Below are 26,824 nucleotides of genomic sequence, written 5' to 3'. Positions count from 1 at the left end.
CAACCCTAACTGGCCTGATACAAGGGGTTGGCATCGCTACCAGGTCAGCTCAGGTTCTCCTGCTTTCCCAGAAAAGACAACAGTGTAGTAAGTCAGACAAGTTTCCTAATTTTTTTGTTTTATTTTGTTTTCTTCTTAAGTTTCCTAATTTTCTTTTCTTTTTTTTTTTTCTTTTTTTTTTTTTTGAGACAGAGTCTCGCTTTGTTGCCCAGGCTAGAGTGAGTGCTGTGGCGTCAGCCTAGCTCACAGCAACCTCAAACTCCTGGGCTCAAGCAATCCTGCTGCCTCAGCCTCCAGAGTAGTTGGGACTACAGGCATGCACCACCATGCCCGGCTAATTTTTTCTATATATATGTTAGTTGGCCAATTAATTTCTTTCTATTTATAGTAGAGACGGGGGTCTCGCTCTTGCTCAGGCTGGTTTTGAACTCCTAACCTCGAGCAACCCGCCCGCCTTGGCCTCCCAGAGTGCTAGGATTACAGGCGTGAGCCACTGCACCCCGCCAGTTTCCTAATTTTCTAAGTCTTAGTTTCCCAATGTTTAAAGTGGAAGTTAGACCAATGGAGGCTAATATTTACAACTGGTAAAACCATACCAGTTGTCAAATTAGTGAAATTTTCCCACATCAGTTAAAAGCAACCGTCCCAAGCCTTTAGCTCACTCCCATCTTCTCTGTGATGCAGCCTTCCCAGGACCCTACTCCAGCATGGCTTAGTGGCTGTGTCCTACTAGTTTGTTGTTAAATATTTTGAACATCATTCCTGATAATAATTACCAGTTGAGATAGTCAAGAGGCTGATAACCTACAGGTCACATTTGGCAGTTTACTTTAAAAGTAAACATATTAACCCACCTTGGGGAGGTCTTGTGATTCATGGGGAGATCCTCTCTCTGAGTAAAGAATCTTATCGGGAGTTCCTCAAATTGTTGACATACTGATTAATGCCTAACCCACTGACAGTGAAAAGGATGCTTTATTTTTTAATTTTTCTTAATAATTTCTTAATTATTTTTTATTTCTTAATTTTAAAGTTTGACTCATTGTCTTGCACATAGACATTTTAGCCTTATATGTTCCAATCTGTAGCCAATGATTGTAACTTCTGTATTATACCCTCCAATGAAAAAGGATAACTTGTATGAGTCCTCCTGCCTTCTAAACTCTCCTACAAAAGCCTTCCAAATTGCAACAGACTCTGAAACACTCCCAATTTTGTCAATGTTTCTTCCTGGGTTGATCCTCACATTTGGCTTCCAATAAACATTTTTCAAGTTCTGTCTCAACAGCTTTAATTTTGGCAAACAAGGATTAAAGTGAGTTCAGTTAAAGCAAGCTAATAACACTTGATCCTTTCCTACTTTTCTCCCTCCTTAGACAAGGGTCCTTAAGCCATCTTGTTTTGGATCCAGAGCCAAATTATACTTCTATGCAGCAACCATGGTATCTAGCCCTGATCTGGCTTTCAGAGATTTTTTCCTTGATCACTCCAAGAAATTTTCTCTTTTCTGTTCAGTTTCATAAAACTAGCCACTTCTATTCTTTTTTAAAATAACAGCTTTATCAAGATGTAACTCACATACCATAAAAGTCACCATTTTAAAGTATACAATTTAATGGTTTTTAGTATATTCACAGAGCTGTGCAACTACCACCATTAACTCCAGAACATTTTTCACCACTCCAAAAAGAAACTCTGTATCCAGTAGCAGTCATTCTCTATTCCCCTATGCCCCCAAGCCCTGGCAACCACGAACCTCTCTTTATAGGCTTGGCCTATTCTGGACATTTCATATAAATGGAATCATTCAATAGTGGTCCTGTGTATCTGGCTTCTTTCAGTTGACACAATGTTTTCCAAGTTCATCCATGTGGCATGTATTTGTACTTCATTCTTTTTTTTTTTTTTTTTTTTTTGAGACAGAGTCTCGCTTTGTTGCCCAGGCTGGAGTGAGTGCCGTGGCGTCAGCCTAGCTCACAGCAACCTCAAACCCTTGGGCTCAAGCAATCCTTCTGCCTCAGCCTCCCGAGTAGCTGGGACTACAGGCATGCGCCACCATGCCCGGCTAATTTTTTTTCTATATATATTAGTTGACCAATTAATTTCTTTCTATTTATAGTAGAGACGGGGTCTCGCTCTTCTTCATGGTGGTTTCGAACTCCTGACCTCGAGCAATCCGCCCGCCTCAACCTCCCAGAGTGCTAGGATTACAGGCGTGAGCCACTGCGCCCAGCTTCATTCATTTTTATTGCCAAATAGGATTCCATTGATAGATCACATTTTGTTTATTGCTTCTATTTTCAAGCAAAGTTAATTTAGTCTTTCTAAGATGGCAGCTGGACCTTTTTATCTAAGAATTGTAAGTCATTGAGAGTAGACGATATTAAGAACGTATAGGTAACTACTAAGCTATTAAAAAATAAGAAGATGGTCAGGCGTGGTGGCTCATGCCTGTAATCCTAGCTAGCACTCTGGGAGGCTGAGCAGGAGTACTGCTTGAGCTCAGGAGTTTGAGACCAGCCTGAGCAAGAGCGAGACCCCATCTCTACTAAAAATAGAAAGAAATTAGCCAAACAACAAAAAATAGGAAAATAATTAGCCGGGCATGGTGGTGCATGTCTGTAGTTCCAGCTACTTGGGAGGCTGAGGCAGTAGGATTGCTTGAGGCCAGGAGTTTGAGGTTGCTGTGAGCTAGGCTAACACCACGGCACTCTAGCCCAGGCAAGAGAGTAAGACTCTGTCTCAAAAAAAAAGAGGAATGGAGTCCAACTATTAGACTGTGGAAATTCTTCCCAATCACCAAAAGGCTTGTCTCCCTCTTTCAAAGTGTTATTCTGCTCAATAAGTTCCTGTTTTCAGTCTGAGAGATGTCGCAAACTTTAAGCTTACTTTTACAGGGCATGGGCTCTAGGCCATAGAGCCAATGCTATGATGTCTTCTTGCCTCCCAAGGGAATGGTTTTGCAGTCTGTGTGCCATATAATTTTTTTTTTAAGACAGTCTTGCTCTGTTGCCCATGCTCAAGTGCTGTGTGGTGTCAGCCTAGCTCACGGCAACCTCAAACTCCTGGGCTCAAGCAATCCTATTGCCTCAGCATCCTCATAGCTGAGACTATAGGCATGTGCCACCAAACCTGGCTAATTTTTTCTATATATATTTAGTTGTCTAATTTCTTTTTTCTTTCTTTCTGTTTTTTTTTTTTTTTTTTTTTGAGACAAAGTCTCACTGTGTCACCCAGGCTAGAGTGCCGTGGCATCAGCCTTGCTCATAGCAACCTCAAATTCCTGGGCTCAAGTGATTCTCCTGCTTCAGCTTCCCAAGTAGCTGGGACTACAGGCATGCACCACCATGCCTGGCTAATTTTTTCTCTATATATTTTTAGTTGGCCAATTAATTTCTTTCTATTTTTAGTAGAGACAGGATCTCACTCTTACTCAGGGTGGTCTCAAACACCCAACTTCGAGTGATCCTCCCACCTCGGCCTCCCAGAGTACTAGGATTACAGGCGTGAGCCACTGCACCGGCCAACCATATGATAATATTAAAGATACCTTACAGATTTTGTATACACGTTTTTGTAAATACACAGAATACCTTTGAAAGGATACATAAGAAACTAGTAAAAATGGTTGCCTATAGGAAAGGAGTTGGGTGACAGGGATGGAAAGCTTACTTTTATAATAAATCTCTATCCTTTTGTAAATCATTAAAAATAAAAGCAATAAAAATTAAAATCATTAAAAATGCCAAACAATAATAACCTTGGCTAGAAGTATGAGGCTTATTTATTTGAAAGGGACATTTTGAGTTATTACATTTGCAGGGTGAGAGTAGTATTTGAGGCAGGCCCAAGAGGAGATTAGCTACTTCTTCCCATGGAGCCAAGTCCCTAAGATAGGGGTTACCACAGAGGATAAGGAAATTGATAGGCAACAGAGAGAAATAAAAGAATACACAGAGACTAAGGTATATAGTTTTATATATATAAAAAGGTCAGATATAACACAGCAGGAAGTTCCTAGGGGACTGCGTATCTCCATAAATGCCAGCAATATGGTTAGATTCATACAGGTTTTTATAATCACAGACATCAATTACCAGTTGTCAGGGTAACATATTGGCATATCAGGGAATGCAGTTGCTAGGGGATACAGGTAGTGGGTTAGGGTCAAAAGTTCTCTCAAGGGGCTTTTAATCTATCTAGGTGAACAAATAGGTACAAAGTCTTTCAGGGGCTAACTTCTAAAGAGGTAGTTGTCAATTAACAAAGGTAACACAAAAGAGGTCTAGTGACTCAATATTTCTTTGATTAGTTATGGTGGACTTAAAGGTAGACAGACAGGAGACAGCAGGAAGCCCATCTCTATAAACAGGTTGCTTATAACCACCGTGGCACATGTCTGGGCAAAGTGCACTCGTTGTCTTCCCATCCCGTGGGCCATGTTTGCCTTGTCTTGTCTTTCAAGACACAGGGAGGCTCATAGATTTTGAGATACTGGGAAGCCTTCCTGGAAAACATCCCTATCGGAGATTTGAGAGCTCTCCCATGATAGCAGCCTCTAATAAGTGAACCATTGAGTCCACACATTCCTTCAGGGCAAAACCCTGCAAACTCCTATTTCTGTCTTTAATATAGTAATATTGAGTTATACAACAGAATAATTATGAGCTACATTTTATTAATTCCTCAATCATATATATATATATATAGAGAGAGAGTGAGAGACAGAGTCTCATTCTATTGCCTGGGCTAGAGTGCCGTGGCATCAGCTTAGCTCACAGCAACCTCAAACTCCTAGGCTCAAGTGATCCTACTGCCTCAGCCTCCCGAGTGGCTGGGACTACAGGCATGTGCCACCATGCCCAGCTAATTTTTTCTATATATTTTTAGTTGGCCAATTAATTTCTTTCTATTTTTAGTAGAGACGGGGTCTCACTCTTGCTCAGACTGGTCTCCAACTCCTGACCTTGAACAATCTTCCTGCCTCAGCCTCCCAGAGTGCTAGGATTACAGGTGTGAGCCACCACGCCCTCGATCATATTTTCCCAATATACACTGACCTTGCAAATCACACATATTTCCACTCGTCCAGCCTTTGCTTCTTCTGTTCCCTCAGCTTAGAATGTCCTTCTCTTTTTTTTTTTTTTTTTTTTGGAGACAGTCTCTGTTGCCCCAGCTAGAGTGCCAGGGCATCAGCCTAGCTCACAGCAACCTCAAACTAAACTCTTGGGCTCAAGCGATCCTTCTGCCTCTGCCTTCTAGAGGCAGAGCTGGGACTACAGGCATTGCCCCACCATGCCCAGCTAATTTTTTCTATTTTTGGTGGAGACAGGGTCTCGCTCTTGCTCAGGCTGTTCTCGAACTCTGGAGCTCAAAGGATCCGCCAGCCTCAGCCTCCCAGAGTGCTAGGATTACAGGCGTGAGCCACCGAGCCTGGCCAGAATTTCATTGTCTTTATCCTCCCCTGCCCCCCCCAAATGTGACAATTTATGTAATTTTTCAACTTATGAAATATTTTTACATATATGATCTAATTTTTGCTTTTTGAGCCCAAAATACACAGTAAGTATAAATATTTTTATCCTTGTTTAATAAATGAGAAAACTGATGTTGGAAAAGAATTCTTTCTACTTTTTTTTTTAGGTATCTATGACTTTCTGATACTTTTTTAAGCTTTCTACTTTTTTTTTAGGTATTGTTTCTACTTTTCTTTCTACTTTTTTTTTCTTTTAGGTATCTATGACTTTCTGATACTTTTTTTTTTTTTTTTTTTAGACAGAGTCTCACTTTGTTGCCCAGGCTAGAGTGAGTGCCATGGCGTCAGCCTTGCTCACAGCAACCTCAATCTCCTGGGCTCAAGCAATCCTCCTGCCTCAGCCTCCCGAGTAGCTGGGACTACAGGCATGTGCCACCATGCCGGGCCAATTTTTTGTATATATATTTTTAGTTGGTCAATTAATTTCTTTCTATTTTTGGTAGAGACGGGGTCTCGCTCAGGCTGGTTTCGAACTCCTGACCTTGAGCAATCCACCCACCTAGGCCTCCCAAAGTGCTAGGATTACAAGTGTGAGCCACCGCGCCCGGCCTCTGATACTTTTTTTAAGCTATGAAATCCTAGTTATTTCATTAGGCATTTGGGCAATACCAGGGTGTTTACTAAAGTGTTGTTTACAATATCCACAAATTGTAAATACCTGTTAAAAAATAGAAAAAAGACAGTATAGTCTCAGCTACTGAAGTGGGAGGATAACTTCAGTCCAGGAGTTCGAGTATAGCCTGGGCAACATAGTGAGACCCACCCCCCACTAAAAAACAAAACAGAAAAACAAATATTATGCAGCTACAGAAAATTATAATGTCGATCTATATTAATCATGGAAAAACATCCATGATGTAGGAACTTTCCAGTTGGCCCAGTGAAGGTTTGCTGAAAAATCACTCACAACATACAGATTAACAGGAGAAAAGGTACAAATTTATTTAATATATACCTTCAGAATAAAGACCCAAAGATAGAGGGGAAATTGTCCAGTTTTATGCTTAGGTTCAACAAAGTATAGACATCCCTATAGAAATACAATTGGACAAAAAGGGTATGATCTAATGCTAATAGACTGAGTGGGGAAACCCAATAGTCTAAAACTGTATGTTTAGATTCTTTCTGGCCTCTCAGTGTAGCATTCCTTCCTTCTGGGAATGGGTCAGGGCCCTCTTTGGAATGAGGGTCTTATGACCTGCAGTCAAACAAAATACGTCAGATAATTTCTTTATGACCAGTTTTTACACAGAAATGCGCAAGAAAAGTTAAAGTAACATTTTTAGGTTTTATGGCTGGCTTTGGGGACAAGGGAGTTCTGGTTTCTATAATCTGGCTTGGGGAAGAGGAATTCTAGTTTCCATGGCTAGCCTGGGGGAGACTGGGACTGACAGGGCAGGAGAAGGTCAGAGAAAAACTTTTGCTTCTGAGGCTGATTCTGAGGCTTTCATTTGAGAGTGTTGTTTTCTGAGCCTCAACATTGTATAGAGTGAAAAAAGCAAGTTAAATACATATATACAATTTGATTACATTTTTGTAGGGGAAAAGTGTGTTTGTATTTTTGTAGAAAGAAGTCTGGAAGAATATATACCAAAATGTTTTTCAAAAGCCATAATACTAGAAAATTTTATATATTAATACATTCAATGCACATTAAATGCTTACTATGTGCTGAATACTATGCTAAATCTATTTTATGTGTGTTACTTCATTTACTTCTCACAATAATCAACTTGCCCAAAGTCTTGCTGCTAATAATGCAGCAGAACCCGACAGGTATTTTAGACTCCAAAGCTCATGATCTTTTTTTTTTTTTTGAGGCAGAGTCTCACTTTGTTGCCCAGGCTAGAATGAGTGCCGTGCTCAAAGCAACGTCAATCTCCTAGGTTCAAGCAATCCTCCTCCCTCAGGCTCCCGAGTAGCTGGGACTACAGGCATGTGCCACTATGCCCGGCTAATATTTTGTATATGTTTTTAGTTGGCCAATTAATTTCTTTCTATTTTTAGTAGAGACGGGTCTCTCAGGCTGGTTTCGAACTCCTGACCTGGAGCAATCCACCCGCCTTGGCCTCCCAGAGTGCTAGGTTTACAGGTGTGAACCACTGCGCCCGGCCTAAAGTTCATGATCTTAACCACTAGATCATCCTAAATAAAGTACAAAGATCAATTATTTTTTATTCATAAAAATCCATAAAGTGCTTTAAGAAAATTGTTTGAAACTTTTCATGCTGGATTCTCTTTGTATTCCCATAAGCTTGCATCGCTTATAGCACTTGGTTGGGTCCATTTACTTACCTCTCCTTGATCCTATGCTCCCTGCATGCCTGAAACCTAAGCCCACTTTCAATTAATATTTTTTACATCTCCTAGTGCGGGGCTTTCTACACAGCAGGCGCTCATTACCTGTTAACTGAATGCCTTTGACACATTAACTGCCACCGTTGAGTTGTATTTAACTCAGGCTAGTTTTGAGCCCGGGCCTTGTGAAGCATATATAATTTACTGAATTGGCACGTCTCAGAAAACAATAAACAATAAAAAGCGACACATTTTTCATTAAATTAGAAAGGACCGTTTTGTTTTCGCACTTTTAATTCTATTTTCGTAATAAAACACACTGGCTCCAAGGGAAAAAATGTTTTTCTCTAGTGTGGCAGTATGTTAAGTTGGATTGGAGCGAGGCCGAACTGAGGATTAGCACTCACATAATTTTCTTTCCAAGAAATGTACTCAGATCAACGCAAGGCCTCTGTCCCTTTCCCTCCCACACCATATTTTCTTGCACCTTCTTTATCCCCTCTGCCTGGCCAGTCCTCTCCTCCCAGCTGGGCCGGGAGCCCGGCAGTTCCCTAGGTCGCAGGGCCTCCCTTGTAGGGGTCTCCTCATAACCAAGCGGGCTGCCGGGCCGACGCCGGATGCAGCCTCTCTTGCTCTCAGGCACCAAGCCGGGAGGTCGCCCGCGGCCACCGTCCCGCCAGAGACCACCATCTCGAGTTCTGGCAGGAGTGGTTTGCGCGGCGAGGAGCACAGCTGCACAGCGAGCGGCTGCCCGTACTCAAGATGGCGGCTCCGGGCGGGCGTGGCTAGTGGCCGGGAGTCGCCGAGAAGGTGCGAGCCATGGCTGCAACCGAGGAGCGGAGTCCAGAGGACAGAGAAGAGGAAGAAGAAGAGGTAGTAGACGCTAGGCCGGAAGCTTGCCCCGCGGTGGCAGTGATGGCCATGCCGGCTGCGAGTGGGGAAGGGAGTCTGCGAGCAGCCGGCGGGAGGGAGGGAGGCCCCGCGGCGCCTCACGGCTTCTTGCCCCTGGGCCCGCGGGGCCGGGGAGCATCGGACTTCAGCCCTAATTGCCACACCGCAGTTAGAATGGGAAGTACGGGGAAGGTACCTCACGTAATGTCGCTTGCTTCCTCTCCTTGAACACGGCCCAGTTTTCACAAAGGTGGGACCATTGCAATGGGGATTTTTGGCTTCTTTTGTTAATTGCCTCTTCCTGCCCACTCGCACGCTAATGCTAGCGTGTTAACCCTTCTTTCTTCCTCCAGGAGCAGTTGGTTCTGGTGGAATTGTCAGGAATTATTGACTCAGACTTTCTCTCAAAATGTGAAAATAAATGCAAGGTTTTGGTGAGTCTATTAGAATTTGGGGGTTGTTGTAGATTTTCTTAAATTTAAGACAAGAATGAATGGTGAAATACCCATCCACAAATACATATTATTTCACCATACAAAGTAGTGAACTCAGGCCGGTCGTGGTGGCTCACGCCTGTAATCCTAGCACTCTGGGAGAAGGATCGCTCATGTTCAGGAGTTCGAAACGAGACCCCCGTCTCTACTAAAAAATAGAAAGAAATTAATTAGCCAACTAAAAAAATATAGAAAAAATGAGCCGGGCATGGTGGCGCATGCCTGTAGCCCCAGCTACTCGGGAGGCTGAGGCAGCAGGATTGCTTGAGCCCAGGAGTTGGAGGTTGCTGTGAGCTAGGCTGACGCCACTGCACTCTAGTCGGGGCAACAGAGTGAGACTGTCTCAAAAAAAAAAAAAAAGAAAAAAAAGTAGTGAACTCTAAGGATCATTGTAGACGTACAGGGGGTCTTTGGGAGCAGATAGGAGAAAATGCACAACTCTGCTTGAGTGTCTGAATGTGTGGATGGAGAGGAAAGTTTCAGAGGAGGTAACATTTTGGTATGGAACAATATGATGATATATTGAAAAAAATTTGAGAAGGCAAGGGGGGCCAGGCGTGGTGGCTCACGCCTGTAATCCTAGCACTCTGGGAGGCCAAGGCGGGAGGATCGCTCAAGGTCAGGAGTGCGAAACCAGCCTGAGCAAGAGCGAGACCCCATTTCTACTATAAATAGAAAGAAATTAATTGGTCAACTAAAAAATATATATAGAAAAATTATCCGGGCATGGTGGCGCATGCCTGTAGTCCCAGCTACTCGGGAGGCTGAGGCAGAAGGATTGCTTGATCCCAGGAGATTGAGGTTGCTGTGAGCTAGGCTTGACGCCACGGCACTCACTCTAGCCGGGGCAACGGAGTGAGACTCTGTATCAAAAAAAAAAAAAGGTATGCACACAGAGGTTGAAGTACAAAGGAGAAAGGAAGAAAGATACCTACTAAGAAAAGACTTAAAAGACCTCATACTCTGCTGTTGACTTTAGCTGTGACAGTTAACTATCTGTTTTATCACTTTACTTTAAAATCTTTGACCTTCCCACTTTGGTATGAATTAAGTAGTCTTCAGGTTGTAGCTGCTGTGATTAGAGCACTTGTAGCTTATCTTGTACTTGCTAGGACAAGACCCTCTAGAGGGTCCCAGTTTTGGAGATTATTTTCCATGGTAGCAAGGTTACCTGTTGAAGGCTTTTTTTCATAATCATTTTTTTTTTGAGACAGAGTCTCACTTTGTTGCCCTGGCTGGAGTGAGTGCTGTGGCGTCAAGCCTAGCTCACAGCAACCTCAAACTCCTGGGCTCAAGCAATCCTTCTGTCTCAGCCTCCCAAGTAGCTGGGACTACAGGCATGTGCCACCATGCCCGGCTAATTTTTCTATATATTTTTAGTTGGCCAATTAATTTCTTTCTATTTTTAGTAGAGATGGGGTCTCACTCTTGCTCAGGCTGGTCACGAACTCCTGACCTTGAGTGATCCTCCAGCCTTGGCCTGCCAGAGTGCTAGGATTACAGGCGTGAGCCACCTCGCCCGGCCCTCATAATGATTTTTTATGATCCTTTATTCTATTATAGGGAATTGACACTGAGAGGCCCATTCTGCAAGTGGACAGCTATGTCTTTGCTGGGGAGTATGAAGGTAGGAGGATATCAGATAGATGGAACTTTTTTTATATGTCTTTCAGAGAAAGTAGCTCTTATTTCTCAACAACTTGCTTTCAAACTTTTTTCTGCAGATACTCTTGGCACTTGTGTTATATTTGAAGAAAATGTTGAACATGGTAAGTGATTGCTAAGGTAGCCCAGCTCTTTTACTGTGAACTATTTCAACCATACTTACATATAATGAATAATAAAGTTAAACATGTTATGTACCCATTGTCTAGCTGTATCAAATCCTGCCATTTTGCCAAACTTTACTCTCCTAGTTAAAAAATATTCCCCATACATTTGAATCACCTATATATCCCTTAACAAACTTATTCCCTTCCCTTTGTCTTCAGAGGTAATCACTTTCCTGAATTTGGTGTTTATCTTTCCTATACCTGTTTTATATTACATATGTATGTATCCACAAACAATAAATAGCATTGTATTATATATTTTCAAACTTAACATAAATTATGGCATATTATACATATAATTCTTTTCTTTTTTTTGAGACAGGGTTTCACTTTGTTGCCCAGGCTAGAGTGAGTGCCGTGGTGTCAGCCTAGCTCACAGCAACCCCAAACTCCTGGGCTTAAGCAATCCTGCTGCCTCAGCCTCCCAAGTAGCTGGGACTACAGGCATGCGCCACCACTAATTTTTTATATATATATATTAGTTGGCCAATTAATTTCTTTGTATTTATAGTAGAGATGGGGTTGTGCTCTTGCTCAGGCTGGTTTTGGAACTTCTGACCTCGAGCAATCTGCCTGCCTCAGCCTCCCAGAGTATACATATAATTCTTTTTATTTATTTATTTATTTATTATTTGAGACAGAGTCTCGCTTTGTTGTCAAGGCTAGAGTGAGTGCCGTGGTGTCAGCCTAGCTCACAGCAACCTCAAACTCCTGGGCTCAAGCGATCCTTCTGCCTCAGCCTCCCGAGTAGCTGGGACTACAGGCATGTGCCACCGTGCTCGGCTAATTTTTTTCTATATATATATTAGTTGGCCAATTAATTTCTTTCTATTTATAGTAGAGATGGGGTCTTGCTCTTGCTCAGGCTGGTTTCGAACTCCTGATCTTGAGCAATCCTCCCACCTCGGCCTCCCAGAGTGTTAGGATTACAGGCGTGAGCCACCGCGCCCGGCCTATTTATTTACTTTTTTGAGACAGAGTCTTACTCTTGTTGCCAGGCTAGAGTGCCATGGTGTCAGCCTAGCTCACAGCAACCTCCAACTCCTGGGCTCAAGTGATCCTCCTGCCTCAGCTTCCCTAGTAGTTAGGACTACAGGCTACTACGAGCACTACCATGCCTGGCTAATTTTTTCTATTTTTAGTAGAGACAGGGGTCTGGCTCTTGCTCAGGCTGGTCTGGAACTCCTGACCTCAAGCGATCTCCCTCCTCGGCCTTCCAGAGTACTAGGTTACAGGTGTGAGCCACCATGCCCAGCCCTCCTTTATCTTTTTTCATTCAGAGATTTTTTTTTTTTCTTTTTTTGTTACAGGGTCTCACTGTGTAGCCTAGGCTGTGGTACAGTGACCTGATCATAGTTCACTGCAGCCTCAAACTCCTGGCCTCAAGCCATCCTCTCACCTCAGCCTCAAGAGCCCGAACCCAGCTGAAAGATGTGTTTTAACGTTTATATATGTTGATATATATATATATAACTCTATAGTTTACTTATTATCCCTGCTGGTTAACATTTCATCTTGTGACTATACCACAATTTATTCTTCTCTAGTTCATGAACATACTGGTTGCTTCCATTTTCTTTTTTTGTTTGTTTGTTTTCTTTATTTTTTTTCTACCCCTGCCTCCACCCCATTTCTTTTTTTTTTTTTTTCCGGTTTAAAGTTTTCCTCATAGTGCTATGGTTGCTTCCATTTTCACTAATTATTCCATTTTCAATAATTATTAAAAACTATTTATTGAGTTCTTTCTATATGTCAGACACTACTTTAAATGCTATGTGTATTAATTCATCTAATCCTCACCACAACCCTGTGGGGTAAATACCATTATTGTCTTCATTTTATAGTTGAAGACACTGAAGCACAGAGAGGTAAATAACATTCCCAAGGTCATACAGGGAGTGAGTGGCAGAGCCAGCATTTGAACCCTGGTGGTCTGGCACCAGAGCTCACATTCTTAATTCTGCTTATTACCTCACTACACAAATTCTACTACACATAATTCTTTTCTGTGTTTTCTTGTGCATGTATGTAAAAATGTCTCTAAGGTACACACTTAGAAACAGATAGGTGAGGGCCGACCAAGTGTGGTGGCTCATGCCTGTAATCCCAGTACTTTGGGAGGCCGAGGCCAGAGGATCACTGGAGCCTTGGAATTTGAGGTTGCAGTGAGAGCTATGATGATACCACTGTACTCCAGCCTGGGCAACAGAGCAAGACCCTCTCTCAAAAAGAAAAAGAAATAGATTGGTGAGTGTGTCTATCTTCAACTTTACTCTTAGGTTGAATCATATGAAATTACCAATCTGGCTGAATATCAGCAATTTCATATGATTCAACCCAACAGATAGCACCATGTTGCTCTCTATAGTGTCAGTTTACACTCACAGCAGCATAGCAATGTATGGAACTTTTCAGTGCTTCACATCCTTGATGTAGAGACCCATCCTCCCTCCTGCCTAGGCATAAAATTTTATAAAAACTGTAATTCCAGGCAGCAGGTTGGCAGCAGTTTTTTTTCCTCAGCCTTCCTTCATGATTGGGAGTGTCCCCATGCCAGCCTCTGGCTTCAAGTAGTAAGTCTGACTTTGGTCCTTCATTTTGAGTGGTAGAATTTTAGACCCCAATACCCTGTTGGGTCAAATTTCTGACCTCAGTTTCCCACTTCAAGGCTGGAGCATGTTAGGCCTACAGCTTTAATCTCATAACTCTTGTGTTTCTGTTCCCTGGGGATGTTTTTCATTTTTGAACCCAGTCATGCCTTTAAATGTTATATATTTTATCTATCATTTCTCTGTGCTTGGAGCAGGAGGGATGACTCATATCTTGAATTTACTATACTATCTTGACAGAAAATAGTTTTGTCTAACTCCCTAAACTGAAATTACTGAGGCTTAGCATCATTTCTTTTTTTTTTTTTTTTTTTTTTAGACAGAGTCTCGCTTTGTTGCCCAGGCTAGAGTGAGTGCCATGGCGTCAGCCTAGCTCACAGCAACCTCAAACTCCTGGGCTCAAGCAATCCTCCTGCCTCAGCCTCCCATGTAGCTGGGACTACAGGCATGTGCCACCATGCCCGGCTCATTTTTTGTATATATATTAGTTGGCCAATTAATTTCTTTCTATTTATAGTAGAGACGGGGTCTCGCTCTTGCTCAGGCTGGTTTCGAACTCCTGACCTCGAGCAATCCGCCCGCCTCGGCCTCCCAGAGAGCTAGGATTACAGGCGTGAGCCACCGCGCCTGGCCTTGTTTCTTTTTTTTTAAAACCAGCATCTCACTCTTGTCACCCGGGCTAGAGTGTAGATGCAGCCTCACACTCTGGGCTCAAGTGATCCTCCTGCCTCAGCCTTCCGAGTAGCTGGGACTACAGTTTCATGCCACCATGCCCAGCTAACTTTTTAAAAATTTTTTGTAGAGTTGCGGTCTCATTCATATTTAGCCTGGTCTCAAACTCCTGGCCTCAAGCAATCTTCCTTCCTGCCTCAGGCTCCCAGCATGCTAGCATTACAGGTGTGAGCCACCGCACCTGGCCCCCATTGTTTCATTTGATGGCATCAAGCAGTAAAATAACTCAGTTTATTTTATGTTCTAGTGGATGCAGAAGGCAATAATAAAACAGTACTAAAATATAAATGCCATACAATGAAGAAGCTCAGCATGACAAGAACTCTTCTGACGGAAAAGAAGGAAGGAGAAGAAAACATAGGTTAGTTCACTTAATTCTCTGAAAATAAGTGGCCCAGTATTGACTTTGACAATGATACATTGCTGCCAGGGTATTCCTTGTATATTTGTAGTAATAACTATATGTAATATATTTATTTATTTATTTCTGAGACAGAGTCTCACTTTATTGCCCAGGCTAGAGTGAGTGCCATGGCGTCAGCCTAGCTCACAGCAACCTCAGTCTCCTGGGCTCAAGTGATCCTTCTGCCTCAGCCTCCCAAGTAGCTGGGACTACAGGCATGCGCCACCATGCCCGGCTAATTTATTTATTTTTTGTATATATATTTTTAGTTGGTCAGTTAATTTCTTTCTATTTTTAGTAGAGACAGGGTCTTACTCAGGCTGGTTTCGAACTCCTGACCTCAGCAATCTGTCCGCCTCAGCCTCCCAGAGTGCTAGGATTGTAGGCATGAGCCACCACGCCCGGCCTAATATGTTTAATATATTAAAATTGAGTATGCTCCATGAAAAGTATCAAACATAGATTTAAAAAATTCAGTTGAACTATGATATAGCCAAGGACACTGGGAACATATAAGAAATCTGTCTGCTTTGCATTGGAAACAACTGTGGGGAGCCTGCCAAGAAACTTGGTGTGATATCTAAGCTCAAGGGAATTCAGCAGTGCCCCCTCTCTTTCTTTCTCTCTCTAGCTCTCTCTTTAATAAAAACTTCCCTGTAAGTGGAATGGATATGATCTGCAGTCCCCAACCCCCGAGCCATGGGTCCACAGCCTGTTAGGAACGGGCCTCACATGACTGCCTGAGCTCTGCACCATGTCCCACCCCCGCATGACATCCTGCCCCCCACAGTGCATGGAAAAATTGTCTTCCATGAAAACATTCCCTGGTGCCAAAAAGGTTGGTGACCACTGGATGTGATGATAGCAGTTCTGACTTCCCAAGGTATAACCTCAGAAGATCCCCTGGAAACTTTTGTCAGCTGCTGCATCCTCCTCCTCAAGGAGGCTCACAGCTGGAACACTAGTCCTGAGTCTAGTGTTTTGTGTTTTTTTTTGGTGAGACAGGGTCTCTGTCGCCTGGGCTAGAGTATAGTGGTATCATCATAGCTCACAGCGACCTCACACTCCTAGGCTCAAGTGATGCTCCTGCCTCAGCTTCCTGAGTAGCTGGGACTATAGGCGTGTGCCGCCATGTCTGGCTAATTTTTCGTAGAGATGGAGTCTCTCTATGTTGCTCAGGCTGGTCTTGAACGCCTGACCACAAGCGATCCTCCTGCCTTGGCCTCCCGAAGTGCTTGGATTATAGGCTTGAGCCACCGTGGCTGGCCCTGAGTCTGGTTCTTAATTAGCACCCATTTAGTCTTCCCCAGTTGCTGATCACACAGACTGGAGACTTAGACTAGTGATTCTTGCATCTATAGTAGGCATATGTTTGTGGAGCTGAACAAATAATCACGTGATGTTTTAAAAATTCATTGCTTAATGACATACTTAAAACTCTAGTGAATCAGACTCTAGTGATGAGTGTTCATGGCTTAATAGATTAATTATATGTTAAGAAAGGAACAGCCACCAGCCTTTGCTTCTTGCCAGGCCCATTGCACTTGCGCGGCCTCTAGCCAAAGACCATCCAAGGCAAGAGGTAGCTGGGCTATCTTGGGTTCTGGCTATCTTGATGGCGGAGAGAGTTTGGTTTTTTTTATACATAAGCACTTGTTTCCTTAGTGCTAGCCCTAGGAAGCTTCCCAGGTATACAAAAACCTAAAGAGTACCTAGCTTCCTCTACTTGCCTCCGTCCTGCTTCTTGTAGAGGTGAAGTCATAGTAATGCTAAAGGAAAGCAAGAGAGTGTGGGGAAATTGGTGTTGGGTATCTCTGCAGGGAGATCACAGTCCATTCCAGATAGTGTTCCTTTTTTTTTTTTTTTTAAGAAGAGGAAAAGAAAAGGTGTGGTCAGCCAGAGAAAGGTCTGGATAAAACTCTTTTAGGGAAACACCAACATTATACGGCAGGCAGAGGAAGAGAAGCTACAAAAGGAACAGAAAAGGGATAGGAACTATTGGGTGGGACGGTACAGGACTGACAATAGGGGCCCAGGCAGGAGGCCCGGCATCTCAGGGCATAGGACAACATAGCCATGTCCTGAACATGGCAAATCGACCTTCTCTAAAGATCTTCAGCCAGCTCCTCCAGGAAGAATGCCTCTCTCCTTTCTTTCCCCTCTCACTGAGCTAGTACACTGATGATAGCATTGATCACAGTGTTGGAATATGCCTCCTGTCTCTGTTGTCAGACTCCATGAAAGTGCACAAAATCCTATTCATCTCAGCATACTAAGCCCAGCCCAATAAAAGATGGAATTGCTGGCCCAACATCTGGGTTGGTGGGGAAGGAATAAACATTTGAAAGTACACTGGGCCGGGTGCGGTGGCTCACGCCTGTAATCCTAGCACTCTGGGAGGCCGAGGCGGGCAGATTGCTCGAGGTCAGGAGTTAAAAACCAGCCTGAGTAAGAGCGAGACCCCATCTCTACTATAAATAGAGAGAAATTAATTGGCCAACTAATACATATAGAAAAAATTAGCCGGGCATGGCGGCGCATGCCTGTAGTCCCAACTATTCGGGAGGCTGAGGCAGAAGGATCGCTTGAGCCCAGGAGTTTGAGGTTGCTATGAGCTAGGCTGATGCCACGGCACTCACTCTAGCCTGGGCAACAAAGCGAGACTCTGTCTCATAAAAAAAGAAAACTTAAAGAAAAATACTTTTGGCCGGGTGCAGTGGCTCACACCTGTGATCCTAGCACTCTGGGAGGCTGACTCGGGAGGATTGCCTGAGCTCAGGAGTTTGAGACCAGCCTGAGCAAGAACAAGACCCCGTCTCTAGTAAAAATAGAAAAAATTAACAATGATCATGGGTTTCGATTGACAAAAAGAAAAAAATTACCTGGGTGTAGTGGCTTTTGCCTGTAGTCCCAGCTATTTGGGAGGCTGAGGCCAGAGGATAGCTCAAGCCCAGGAGTTTTAGGTTGCAGTGAGCTATGATGATGTCACTGCACTCTAGCTGGGGCGACAGAGTGGGACTCTGTCTGGAAAAAATATATATATTTTTAACTAAAATTCATTTTTCATGTTTCTTTCTTGATCTCTCTCCCCTCCCCCAAATTAGGTGGGGTGGAATGGCTGCAAATCAAGGATAATGACTTCTCCTATAGACCCAACATGATTTGTAGCTTTCTGCATGAAAATGAAGATGAAGAAGTGGTAGCTCCAGCCCCAGATAAACCTTTGCAGTTGGAAGAGCAAGAGATTCACATGAAAGACAGTTCAAACCTGAGTTATGAACAGGAGAAGCCACTGCACTTGGAAATAGAGGAATCTGGTCCTCTCATTGAAATCCCTTCTGAGACAGAAGGTTCTGTTTTTATGGAAACTCAAGATGCTGCCTTAGAAATCACTCCTAGAGGAAGTGTTTCTCATAATAACTAGTCATGAACTTTATAGAGTTTTTTTATAAAATAATTGGCTGTGTAGCTTTCATTTCACTGTGTTATTGTTTTTGTTGGCTAAACACACATTTTTCAGTTACAGCACAGTTTAATATACCAGAATCATTCAGGACCAGACATGAATTGAATTTTTTAAAATATGGTTTTTTGGTTTTTTTTTGAGACAGAGTTTCACTTTGTTACCCAGGCTAGAGTGAGTGCCGTGGCATTAGCCTAGCTCACAGCAACCTCGAACTCCTGGGCTCAAGCAATCCTACTGCCTCAGCTTCCCGAGTAGCTGGGGCTACAGGCATGCGCCACCATGCCCGGCTCATTTTTTATATATATATATCAGTTGGCCAATTAATTTCTTTCTATTTATAGTAGAGACGGGGTCTCGCTCTTGCTCAGGCTGGTTTCGAACTCCTGACCTTGAGCAATCTACCCGCCTCAGCCTCCCAGAGTGCTAGGATTACAGGCGTGAGCCACCAGGCCCGGTCTTAAAATATGGTTTTAAATTCAAGGTTTTACTAAGGCAAGCGTGTACATTTTCTATTGTATCTGTCACAAATTACCACAAACTCAGTGGTTTATTTTATTTTTTAATTTTTTTTTGAGACAGAGTCTCACTTTGTTGCCCAGGCTAGAGTGAGTGCTGTGGCGTCAGCCTAGCTCACAGCAACCTCAAACTCCTGAGCTCAAGTAATCCTTCTGCCTCAGCCTCCTAAATAGCTGGGACTACAGGCATGTGACACCTTGCCCAGCTAATTTTTTCTATACATATATAATAGTTGGCCAATTAATTTCTTTCTATTTATAGTAGAGACGGGGATCTCGTTCTTGGTCAGGGTGGTTTCGAACTTCTGACCTCGAGCAATCCTCCCGCCTTGGCCTCCCAGAGTGCTAGGATCACAGGTGTGAGCCACCGCGCCCAGTCAAACTCAGTGGTTTAAAACAACACAAACGTATTGTATTATAGTGTTGTTGGTCAGAAGTCTGACATGAGTCTCATCTGAGCTAAAATCAAGGTTTTGGCAGGACTGTATTCTTTTCTGGAGGCTCTAGAGGGGGCAAATTCATTTCCTTGCTTATTCAGTTATTGGCAGCATTCAGTTCCTTACAGTCGAATACACAGATACTCAGATAATCTCCTGATTTTAATGTCTGCAACCTTAATTCTGTCTGCAAAGTCCCTTTTGCCACTTAACATACACAGGCATAAGACCAGGGATTAGGGTATGGAAAAATCTTTGGAGTATCATTTTTTAGTCTACAATGAGTATTTTATCTAGGAATAGAAACAATTTTGAAGTGCTTAAGGATAAAGGTATAATTCCTAATCCATATCTAATTTCACTCCTTTCCCACCTGAGAAAGATAATTGGAATTCAATTGTAGTAGTCATTTTATTGTGACAGTTACCTAAATCTGTGCTGATAATTTGTATTTTTTTAAGTAAATTCACAAACTTTTATACTTTGTTATACATTGAGTTGCATTAAGAGATTTGATTGTTTCTGATTATAAAAATCAGCAATTTTATACAGTTTAATTTAGTAATATTAAGTTAAAACAAATCCCACATTAATTATATCTCACAATTGAAGGAGATATAATTTATCGGATTAGAGAACTAATGTTCTAGGATGAGGAATATTTTCTTCAAAAGTTGTGTAACTTTTCGCTATTTAGTTGGAAAAGAACTTGACAAAAAGCACTTTCAAATCATAAACACATATATCTTCCCAATTTTCATATGACTTTTTTTTAGTAAAAAGCTTTATTTTTCTGGCCAGGTATGGTGGCTCCTGCCAGTAATCCTAGCACTCTGGGAGGCCAAGGCGGGAGGATCACTCGGGGTCAGGAGTTTGAAACTAGCCTGAGCACAAGTGAGACCCCATCTCTACCAAATATTAAAAAAGAAATCATCCAGGCTTTGTGGCGGGCACCTGTAGTCCCAGCTACTTGGGAGGCTGAGGCAGAAAGATCACTTAGAGCCCAGTAGTTGAAGGTTGCAGTGAGCTACAGTGATGCTACTGCACTCTACCCAGGGTGACAGAGTGAGACTTTGTCTCAACAAGAACAACAACAAAAAAACACAAGGAAATTGAGCACCCCCTCCTCAGAATCCCCTACCGCTTCATATTTTAAAAAAAAAAAAAAGCTTATTTTTCCCACGTTATATATGTATAGGACAGACCACTAATTGTCTCACCCAGTATCTGTTCTCCCTTTTTTTCTTTGTAACAAATTCCCAAGATTTATTTAGGTTAGCAATGTGCCTAGCTTTCTTTGCAGATACATGTGGCCATGTGACTAAGTTCTGGCAATTGACATGGAATTAGAACTGCTGAGTGATGCTTCTCAGAAGTTTCATTAAACTTGAAGGCTTAAAGGGAAGTGGATTGGCTCATCTTCTTCCTCCTGGAACATGGATGTGGTAGCTGGAGCTCCAGCAGGGTTCTTGGACTTTAAAATAACCTTGGAAATAGAAGCCATGAATGACAGAGTGACAAGAATGAAGATTAGGTGCCAATACTGTGAGATTGCCCTGGACTGCTATGAGTAAAGGATTAACCAAAAAACCCCTTTCTCTTCTCTTTCTCTCTTGTGAGGTAATCCTGAGTTTCCCTTTCGGCAGTATTTCTCTGGAAACCTACTAGGCAAGATAATAATAGATTGTCAGCTGTGATACTAGACAGTATTGGTTATGGTTAAAAATGACCACAGGCTGCACACAGTGGCTCATACCTGTGATCCTAGCACTGGGATGCTGAGGTGGGAGGATCGTTTGAGTCCAAGAGTATGAGACCAGCGTGGGCAACATAAGGAGACTCCCATCTCTACAAAAAAATAGAAAAACTAGCTGGGCCTGGGTGTGTGTGCATAAGGTTCCAGGTATTCAGAAGGCTGAGGCTAGAGAATTGCTTGAGCCCAGGAGTTTGCGATTGCCTTGAGCTGTGATGTCACTGCACTTCAGCCTGGGCGACAGAGGCAGACTCTGTCCCAATTAAAAAAAAAAAAAAAAGGAATTTTGGAATTCGATAGTGGTGATGTTTGCACATCTTTGCTAATGCACCAAAACCCACTGAATTGTACATTTTAAAGGGGTGAATTTTATGGTATGTGAATTATATGGCACTTTAAAAGTTGGGGGAAAAACTACGATCAAGAGTATTATTTTCTGCGCATCTTTTATGTACTAGGGAACTGTGGTAGTCATAAACTCTGCCTCACTGATACAGTTCAGGCAACAGTGCCCATTTCACAGTAATATTTTTAGTGACTACGTGAATGCCAACCTTTCTAGCAACGTAAGGGATTCCCTGACGAATACCAGCTGGTCCCTGAATACCACGTATAAATGGAGGAGTGTACACCAAGGTGCGGGAGACTACATTACTTAGAGTGTTACCTCAGCCGGGCGCGGTGGCTCACGCCTGTAATCCTAGCACTCTGGGAGGCCGAGGCGCGGGGGGGGGGGGGGGGGGATCGCTCAAGGTCAGGAGTTCAAAACCACCCTGAGCAAGAATGAGACCCCCATCTCTACTATAAATAGAAATTAATTGGCCATCTGATATATATAGAAAAAATTAGCCAGGCATGGTGGCGCATGCCTGTAGTCCCAGCTACTGGGGGGCTGAGGCAGGAGGATTGATTGAGCCCAAGAGTTTGAGGTTGCTGTGAGCGAGGCTGACGCCACGGCACTCACTCTAGCCTGGGCAATTAAGCGAGACTCGGTCTCAAAAAAAAAAAAAAAAGAGTGTTACCTCGCACCTTTAATTTCCGGAAGAGAACCCGTAACCAAGGGAACAAGGTATAATCCCACCCAAAATGGCCGCCAGCGTCTCAGGCGTCCGCGGCGCGGGCGTCCCCGGAAATGGCGTCACATGCGGCTTCCGGTTCCGTGGGATCCTCCCGTTCCGGCGCAGGGGCCAATACGCGAAACCGCGGAGTGCACGTGCATTCTCCTGGTTGAGTTTGTGGACTGAACTAGCGATGGACGCTTTGGATCGAGTTGTGTAAGTGCACTGGGAACGTTCAGGAGAGATGCTCCTATGATGGGAGTTATGTCGTCTCTGCCTCTTTGTCTCGCTGGTTATCCCTCTTCTTTCTAACACCCTTTGCCAGTCGTAGCGGGTGGGGGCCAGTCGATTCACTCCAGCCCGAGTCTTCCTCCGCTCGTGCACCCTGCTGGGAAACTGACAGCGGGGAAGCCCTTAAGTGGGAGCCTCGGGGTGGGAGGTGGTACAGAGGTGTTGGGCCGCTTTTATCCTAGTCAGTTGAAAACGCCTGGCTTCTGAAATGTGAGCGAAATGACAGAGTGAGGGGTTATGAGCACAGTCCTGAGAATCTTACAGATCTGGGTGGCAATCGGGCGCGTCCACTTAAAGCTTAGTGACTTTGGGCCATTTAATCTTCCTAACTCACAGTTTACCATCATAGAGACAGTTCACAGCTGTGAGGGTTAGTTTCGAGAAGCCTTTGCTGCACCACGTAGCTTTTTCTTTTCCTTCTGACTTTGCACTTCTCTGAGTTAACCTTAAGTGATATATATTTTAAATGTGTTAAAAAATGTTTATTGTGCTAAATAACCCTGCTGTTATTTGGTATGGTTTTCTTGCAATTTTCTCACCTTAACGTGTATCCAAAAACGACAGTTTCTTTTTAGTTATTAATTCAGAGATTTTGCGCACCTGCTATATACTTTTAGGTGTTGCGACTCAAAGAAGACTAAAACTAGTTTACTGTAATTGGGGGCCATACAGCTAATAGAACACGTAAGTTGCTGTTTAAGTTCGTTGCTGGTTAATGAGAAGTAACAAACCACATAGAATATAGAGCACATAAGACTTATTGTCTTATAGACACACTACGTATCTCTTGATTTGATTTAATAAATAATTTGTATCTTTATCAACCAGTAAGTGATTAGGAGCTTTATATGTGACATTTTACCTAGAGAATTTTTTTACACCTCTCCCCAAATTGTCTGCATGGAGGAGAATTTTAAAAATCTACTTGGGAAACTAAAGTGTATGTATATTTTGTTTTTCTCCTTCCCAAAGTGCCCAAAGGACCAGAAGAAAGAAGGTCATAATTATTTAAATGAGGAGGAATTGTTTCAGTAGATGGCAGAGAACTGTTTGAAAAGCAAGATGCTCACTGTAGAGGAAGCCCTTTTTCTGAACAGAAATGTATAAAAACATGCTACTCATGTCACATCATAAAGGCAGAAATGTGAATTTATTTTTTCTTCATATTTTACATGGTGATATGTCTAGATGAGTTTGTTTTTGGTTTTTTTAAGACAAGGTCTTGCTTTGTCACCCCCGCTAGAGTGCTGTGGCATCATCATAGCTCACCACTGCAACCTCCAACTACTGGGCTCAAGCAATCCTGTTGCTTCAGCCTCCAGAGTAGCTGGGACCATGCCCAGACAATGTCTCTGGGTTTTTTTTGTAGAGATGGAGTCTTGCTCTTGCTCAGGCTGGTCTCAAATTCCTGGCCTAAAGTAATCCTTCCCCAAAGTGCTAGGATTACAGCTGTGAGCCACTGTGCTCCTCCAAAATGAGTTTTTATATCTAGCACATTTTGAAGAGTGGCTTACTAGCTATGTAATCTTGGGCATATTACCTCAGTTGCCTCATCTATGAAGTGAAGATAATTGTACCTTTCTCATAGGCTTGTGATGAAGATTGAACCACAATAGAGTGACTCTATAAAAGCAACAACCATTTTTATTATTTCCCTTGGTGACAATAATGTTGACTTTCTCAGCAGTGATGTTGAAGTGGGACAGAATATGCTTCCTGGCAGGCATTGTGACTTTAAACCTAGAGGAAAAATAAGCAGCAGTTAGTCTCCATATGTTTAGTAAATGCTCACAGATTGATCCGTAATTCTTTGTGTTAGGGTGCCAGGTACAGTTTGCTTAAGTTTGAAGAAAAACTAGTGGACTAAAAATAGCAACAGTATCTACTTTAGTCCTTTATATTTTAATTTTAAAAAGATTTGGAAAACAGTAATAAAAGAGTTCTAGAAATATCAAAAGCTTTTTTAATTTTAATTCTTATTTATTTATTTTAGAGACAGGGTCTTGCTCTGCTGCACAGGCTAGAGTCCAATCTCAAACTTCTGGCAAGTAATCCTCCTGCCCCAGCCTCCTGAGTAGCTGGGACTACAGGTGCCTGCCACCATGCCTGCCTATAAAAAGCTTTTTTTAAAAAAGAAAAGCTAATAAAATACCTGTTTAACAGTAATAAGGGAATATGCTTTACTAATATCTCCTTAAAAAGTGAGATTTTGTTTAATGATGGAATCCTGACTGATATTAAGTATGGTAATGTTATATCTCTGTTATTTTTAACAATTGGCACATTAGTTTCATATTTGCAATATGAGAAAAATGTTTAAATTGTTATGAATTGTGCTTTTCTGAATAGAAAGCCCAAAACTAAAAGAGCCAAGAGATTCCTTGAGAAGAGAGAACCAAAACTCAGTGAAAATATTAAAAATGCCATGCTGATTAAAGGAGGAAATGCAAATGCAACAGTGACACAAGTACTTAGAGATGTGGTATGTATATATACTTTTAAAATGTTTTTGAAATTATTTTAGAACTTTTCAGCATACTATGTTGGGCTGCTGGAGAAATACGTAGGTAGGTTTGCTTTGCCTTATGAACTGCTAGCTTTAGAGAGAGCTAAGGTACTGACTACTAGTTTTTTTTAAAAGCAACTAGTTCCCTTAGTGAATTTAAACTGTTTTTTTTTTTTTTTTTGAGACAGAGTCTCACTTTGTTGCTAGAGTGCTGTGGCGTCAGCTTAGCTCACAGCAACCTCAAATTCCTGGGCTCAAGCAATCCTACTGCCTCAGCCTCCCAAGTAGCTGGGACTACAGGCACGTGCTACCATGCCTGGCTAATTTTTTATATATATATATATATTTTTTTTTTTTAGTTGGCCAATTAATTTCTATTTATAGTAGAGATGGGGTCTTCCTCTTGCTCAGGCTAGTTTCGAACTCCTGACCTTGAGCAATCCTCCCGCCTCAGCCTCCCAGAGTGCTAGGATTACAGGCGTGAGCCAATGCGCCCAGCCTAAACTGTTTTTAATTGCTAGAATTTGGTTTACTCACATTTTAGGAAACTATCTGATTTGTAAAGTGAAATGACTACATACTGCTATATATTTATTCATTTGACATTACTTGTTACTCTGTTAGGTACTGGGAATTAATAGATAAGGCACAGTCTCCCTTCAGTGAGTTTAGTAATAGAGATGGACATGTAAACAATTGTAGCATTGTGAATTAAGTGTTGTGTCGGAGGCATGTACAGGATAGGATGGGAAACAGTATTAATATCACATAGGGGGTGGGGACGGTGGCCCACACCTGTAATCCTAGCACTCTGGGAGGCCAAGGTGGGAGGATCACTTGAGCTCAGGAGTTCGAGACTAGCCTGAGCAAGAACAAGGCCCTGTCTCTACTAAAAATAGAAAAAATTAGCCCATTGTAGTGGTATATGCCTGTAGTCCCAGGTACTTAGGAGGCTGAGACAGGAGGATCACTTGAGCCCAGGAGTTTGAGGTTGCTGTGAGCTAGGCACTTTAGGCCAGGCAACAGAGAGAGACTCTGTCTCAAAAATTTAGAAAATGCCATATAGGGGAACCCACACACAGAGTGGGCTTCCCAGAAATAACACTTAAGCTTCATTTTGAAGGAGGGGTTGGGTCAAGAAGAGGAGGAGGAAGAGAAGGACTTCCAAGACTGAGAAAGAGGCATGTGCAAAAGGGAGTGTGAAGGTGCATGATGCATTTAGAGAATTGCAAATAATTGAGGAGGGCCACAGAGAGTGGGCTGGGTGAGGCTAAAAGAAGAGGCAGGGATCATGTAGTAACATGGCATTTGAGTTTTATTCTAAACACTCTGTGTAGTCATTGAATGATTTTAAGCGAGAGATGTGATCAGTTCTTTTATTGGCTTGATTAGAGAGGGTTCAGAGCAAATGCAGGAGACTAATAAAGCCATTGCTATCAGCCAGGTAAAGAGCATCTGGAGTCTAGTGGTAGCAGTGAAAATGAGAGATGCTCAGAAAGAGTAGATGTTGAGGGTAGAAGAGTTTGGCAAGCAGAGAGAAGTACAACTTCCCAGGTTTCTGGCTTGAGTGCCTTATCAGCAATAATGCTAATTAGAGAATATATCAGGTGGAGCAGGTATGGAGGGAAAGGTGAGATGTTCAATTTGGGATATGTAATTTAAGTAATAAAGGCAAAAACTCAGGTTTTTCGTACTTCTATAGCTTGGTGTCCAGCCCAGTGTCTGGATGTTATAAGTGCTCAATAAATGCTTTATTAGTGAATGAAAGGCATAGTATGTGGAGATACCTACTAGGTAGTTGGATATTTAGACCTTGAGTACAGCAGATAGATTCTTTAGTTAAGTCAACTAAGCAATGTAATACATTTTTAATGTTGACTAAACTCCCAGTGCTTGATAAACATAGTTATATCTGAATACCTTATCTGTGCCCATCCCATTTTTGAAATTTGTCTGAATGTCATTGTGTTGATAGGACGTTGCCCCTTTCCTTCCAGTATCCG

General features: G+C 42.5%; 2 protein-coding genes and 1 long non-coding RNA gene across 10 annotated transcripts in view; 2 read left to right on the top strand and 1 right to left on the bottom strand.

Annotated features, from left to right (window-relative positions):
- The window catches only part of LOC142870943 (uncharacterized), a 45,652-nt gene extending 36,580 nt beyond the window's left edge, over positions 1–9,072 (bottom strand). Inside the window, exon 1 of the long non-coding RNA XR_012919291.1 lies at positions 8,922–9,072. This is a non-coding gene — a long non-coding RNA (uncharacterized LOC142870943). The remainder of the gene's footprint in view (positions 1–8,921) is intronic.
- On the top strand, positions 8,555–18,270 carry GTF3C6 (general transcription factor IIIC subunit 6). 2 transcript variants are annotated; one of them, XM_012753260.3, is made up of 6 exons: positions 8,556–8,707; positions 9,079–9,159; positions 10,783–10,846; positions 10,944–10,988; positions 14,640–14,753; positions 17,900–18,270. In XM_012753260.3, exons 1-6 carry the CDS (start codon positions 8,654–8,656, stop codon positions 18,217–18,219), a joined length of 678 nt encoding a protein of 225 aa, XP_012608714.2. In that variant the 5' UTR covers positions 8,556–8,653; the 3' UTR covers positions 18,220–18,270. The 2 variants fall into 2 exon arrangements, with proteins under 2 accessions (XP_075859173.1, XP_012608714.2); XM_076003058.1 differs by lacking the exon at positions 14,640–14,753 and having other exon boundaries at positions 8,555–8,707.
- Positions 18,271–22,133: 3,863 nt separating this feature from the next.
- Positions 22,134–26,824, top strand: part of RPF2 (ribosome production factor 2 homolog) — a 40,669-nt gene continuing 35,978 nt past the window's right edge. For 2 of the 7 annotated variants that reach the window (XM_076003055.1, XM_012753245.3), the window contains exons 1-2: positions 22,134–22,240; positions 24,665–24,797. In XM_076003055.1, coding sequence (XP_075859170.1) covers positions 22,218–22,240; positions 24,665–24,797 — 156 coding nt within the window. In that variant the 5' untranslated portion in view covers positions 22,134–22,217. Of the gene's footprint in view, positions 22,241–22,264; positions 22,526–22,932; positions 23,000–24,664; positions 24,798–26,824 lie in introns of those variants that run through there. The other 5 variants (XM_012753247.2, XM_076003054.1, XM_012753246.2 and 2 more) reach the window with 5 other exon arrangements.

This window comes from Microcebus murinus, chromosome 5, assembly GCF_040939455.1.
Source record: "Microcebus murinus isolate Inina chromosome 5, M.murinus_Inina_mat1.0, whole genome shotgun sequence".
NCBI classification, from domain to species: Eukaryota; Metazoa; Chordata; class Mammalia; order Primates; family Cheirogaleidae; genus Microcebus; species Microcebus murinus.
This window is presented reverse-complemented; position numbering and strand designations above follow the sequence as displayed.

Bases quoted from the DNA above. Each gene is read 5' to 3' on its own strand.
- GTF3C6 (XM_012753260.3), top strand. From the start codon at position 8,654: ATGGCTGCAACCGAGGAGCGGAGTCCAGAGGACAGAGAAGAGGAAGAA. The intron at 9,160-10,782 runs GTGAGTCTATTA...ATTCTATTATAG, and splicing joins AAAATAAATGCAAGGTTTTG to GGAATTGACACTGAGAGGCC. The intron at 10,989-14,639 runs GTAAGTGATTGC...TTTATGTTCTAG, and splicing joins TGAAGAAAATGTTGAACATG to TGGATGCAGAAGGCAATAAT.